This window comes from Pteropus vampyrus, unplaced genomic scaffold (assembly GCF_000151845.1).
Source record: "Pteropus vampyrus isolate Shadow unplaced genomic scaffold, Pvam_2.0 Scaffold91, whole genome shotgun sequence".
Taxonomy (NCBI): Eukaryota; Metazoa; Chordata; class Mammalia; order Chiroptera; family Pteropodidae; genus Pteropus; species Pteropus vampyrus.
In genome coordinates, this window is record NW_011888872.1 from 5655465 (window position 1) to 5659038 (window position 3574).

The window sequence follows — 3574 nt, forward strand, 5'->3', positions numbered from 1 at the left end:
CTAATGTATTATCATTTATATTTGGTATCGATACCTTCATCATCCATAGAGTTTAACCTTTCAAGTGAACACAGCCCACCCTTTATCTCCTTCTCTCAGATTTTCATCTTGCAGCAGGTAGAGGAGAGAGGCTTGAGTTCTTTCTCCATGCCATGGAGTGTGGCTGTGGAGATTTGTTCCATAGATAGAATGGTGGTTTCTAACCTGTATTCCTAAGGGACTTGAAATTGTTTAAGGAGGACAAGATACAAGAGGAAAAGTGAGACCAAGTGTACAGGGTTCCAGGGAACCCCATCCCCATTTCAGTCATACTGGTTGTGTCTTTTCACTTGCTTTATGTATTACATTCCAGGTAAAATTTTATTAATGAAGGATTCCATTGTTTTGAAAATTTTGAAATCACCGAAGGATATATGCAAGTATATACGTACAACATTTGAAATTCCCCAGTATTTTAAGTTAAAGGTCTCCTTTTTCAATAGTGTAATTCTATGGTATAGAAATGAACTTTCCCCTTAAAATACTGTTGCTTAATTATCATTTACATGTGAAAATTATGAAATGATAGGTCAAGTTTGGGGGATAGAATAATTTATTTAGACTCTCAGTTCCTTTTCTGGTTAATAGGATATCCATCATGAATTGTTGCTGATAAAAAAACGTTGCTACTTGCTCTACTGAAATTGTGGGTTCTTATCAGTTGCCATAACTTACCTGTTCACTATACAGAACAGTATAATTCATAGAAAGCATTAAATAGCTCCAATTCAAGTACTGAATTATGTTTTCATTTAACCAGAATTTTAAAAATTAACTCTTTATTGATATTTCATGGTTATACTGAATATAGATTTATTTCCAACTACTGGATCTTTTCATTGTTATTAAACGAATTACTCAACTTTAGTAATAAATTATTTGGAAGGTTATAGAATTCAATTCATACAACAGTACCTAAAAATAATTTTAAATGGTTAACTTTATTATGTCTAGCCAAATAACATGTATGCTATAATATTCATTAGAATTAGTTTCCATGAGACAAATTTAAATTAAATATTCATATTAAATATTTCTTAACAATTTTTGTTAGGATACTTAACTTTTGCTTGTTAAAAACATAGTTGAGTAAAACTAGCCAGATGTATACTATATTTATTAGAATTAAAGTTTTCATGAGACAATTTTAAATTAAATATTTACATTAAATATTTTGTAATGACATTTTTTACTTTCAGATACTAATATTTTGTTTGTTAAAAACAGTTTAGTAAAACTATTTCAGTATTACATTTTTTAATAATATATATGTTATAGCTTCTAGAACAGTTCTTTTTTTACCCTACTCTGCTACTATTATCCTAGTATATAGACTTAATATAGTGTTTATTGTGCTGTATAAACATAATTTTTATTTCTATTAGTAACGAATACTAAAATTAGAATATTCAAGTTTAGAGATGGTTTTTTCATTAGAAAAGTCTGTGCGGTCAATGCGAGAACTTGGACTTCCGACCTTGCTCAGCCAGGACTTCCTGGGGAAAAAAAAAACAAATAAATAAAAATCAGCATGTAAAATATATATAGACTACTTCTAGCTAAAATGATCCCACAATAGGTAACAATGGGAGTTTATTTTTACTAAGTAACTTTTGCATATAACATGAAATGTGAGGTTTTTCCATTGTGTATATATCATGCATCAGAATAAAAGTTTAATATATAATTAAATATGGACAAAGAAAAACTAATAATAAATCAATCATAGTCAACTACTGATTTCATATTGGGGTCATGTTACCCCTCTTAAAACATCCAATGCCTCTTATATACAAAAGGATTAAAATATTTTACAAAGAGGTAAGTAATAAAAATAATTCACTTTTGTTTTTACTTATTACCCAGCACATGGTAGATGAAATCAGATGAACATATTTTCTTATTTATTCAAACACCATCTTACCAGATATATTAGCAAAGTAGCTGAATTAAAGGGACAAGTTAAATGATCTGAAACTATTTTTCTGCTTATATAGAGCAATTCACAGTTTTTCTTATTAGCAATATCCATGTGTCTAATTTATGCATTTGGGTACTTCCTGAGATGCTTCCTATATAATTTGGGCTTACTGTAATATAGTTGACAGCTCATATAATACTGTTAAGGATTTTCCAGAATCTTTCTACTTATTAATAATTGAGATGACAGATTAAGCAGGATTAGATGTTAATAATGAGCCCATTTTATACAAGTGATGGCAGTTATCCCAGCTGTTGTTAGAAACATTCTATGACTTGCTTCATATTCCCAAAGTCCTTTCAGGTTCTGAAGCTAGTGCTGTGTACAGCTGTGCATTATCATGTATAACTATTGCATATAACCTTGAATTAAAAATATTTTCTAGGCTAAAGTCTGATTAGCTGAAAATTACTTCTAGGCTAGAGAATTCTAATGATTCAAATTGCCATTGTGCTATATAACACTTTCTTCGGTTCTTGAACAGTTTTCCTGGGAAAGGTAAATTTTCTTCTTTTTCAGAAGCTAAGCTATGACACAGTAGCACATTTTAACTCATTTAGTTGAAATCTTAAAAATGGAAACTGCATGTGTTGAAGAATAAAATTTAGTTATTATGAAAAGGAGCTGGTGGCTTCAATTTTACAAGTCAAATCTCTTTGAAGTCTTCTAAAAGGCCAGAAATAATAGAGGCTAACATTTATTATACACTGTTTGCTTGGGACTGTCCTAAGTTTTTTACATATACTATTTCCTTTAGTCCACACATAAACCCTGTAAGCTGTAGTCCATAATTAACTCCTAAATTATTGATAAGGAGAGAGACACAGAAGAGTTAAGTAACCTGCCCAGGGTCGTAGCAGTGGTGGTGGTGACAAGTGATCAGATTCTGGATATATTTTGAAAGGCTGTACAAAAGATTGAATGCTGACAGATTGAAAGTAGGTGTGAGAAAGAGAGAGGACTAAAGGATGACAGTAGGGTTATTGGTTTGAAAAAATAGTTGGATAGTGTTGTTATTTACTGAGATAGGAGAATAACAGCTTTTGGGGAAAGGTCAGAAGTTCAGTTTTGGAATGTTAAGTTTGAGATGTCTGTTAGACAGCTAAATGAGATGTTGAATATGCAGTTGGATCTAAGAGTCTGGCTGGAGGAGATAAAATTAGGAAGTTGTCTGCAGACAGTATTGAAAGCCCTAAGAATGGATGGGATCACCAAGAAAATGAACATAGGACACGATGCTCTCTCAGTATTTCTACTACCTCACTGGATGCTTTCTTCTCTGCTGCTGCTTCCTCTGCTTCTTGAGCTCTTAACACCGGGGTTCCTTAAGGTACAGTCCTTGGACATCTTCCCTTTACTATCTATGTGTTTAACTGCGCTGTGTTCTTCTGTTCTTTTTCAGTCAGTCACTGACTGTATCGGTCTCCTCAGGGTTTCCACAGCATTCTAATTCTTTGATGCAAATGGCACACATTTAGCTATCAAGTACAGTAAGTGCCATTCCTTTATGGCCCTGGCAGCCAGCAAAGAGGCCAGCTGTGGCCTTCTAAAATG

At 32.4% G+C, this 3574-nt stretch overlaps 1 protein-coding gene across 1 annotated transcript in view; it reads right to left on the reverse strand.

The window, feature by feature from the left end:
- Positions 1 to 832: 832 nt before the first annotated feature.
- ACYP2 (acylphosphatase 2) overlaps positions 833 to 3574 on the reverse strand; it is a 117484-nt gene continuing 114742 nt past the window's right edge. The window contains exon 4 of the mRNA XM_011363963.2: positions 833 to 1535. Within this exon, the coding sequence (XP_011362265.1) occupies positions 1421 to 1535 (115 nt within the window). The 3' untranslated portion in view covers positions 833 to 1420. The remainder of the gene's footprint in view (positions 1536 to 3574) is intronic.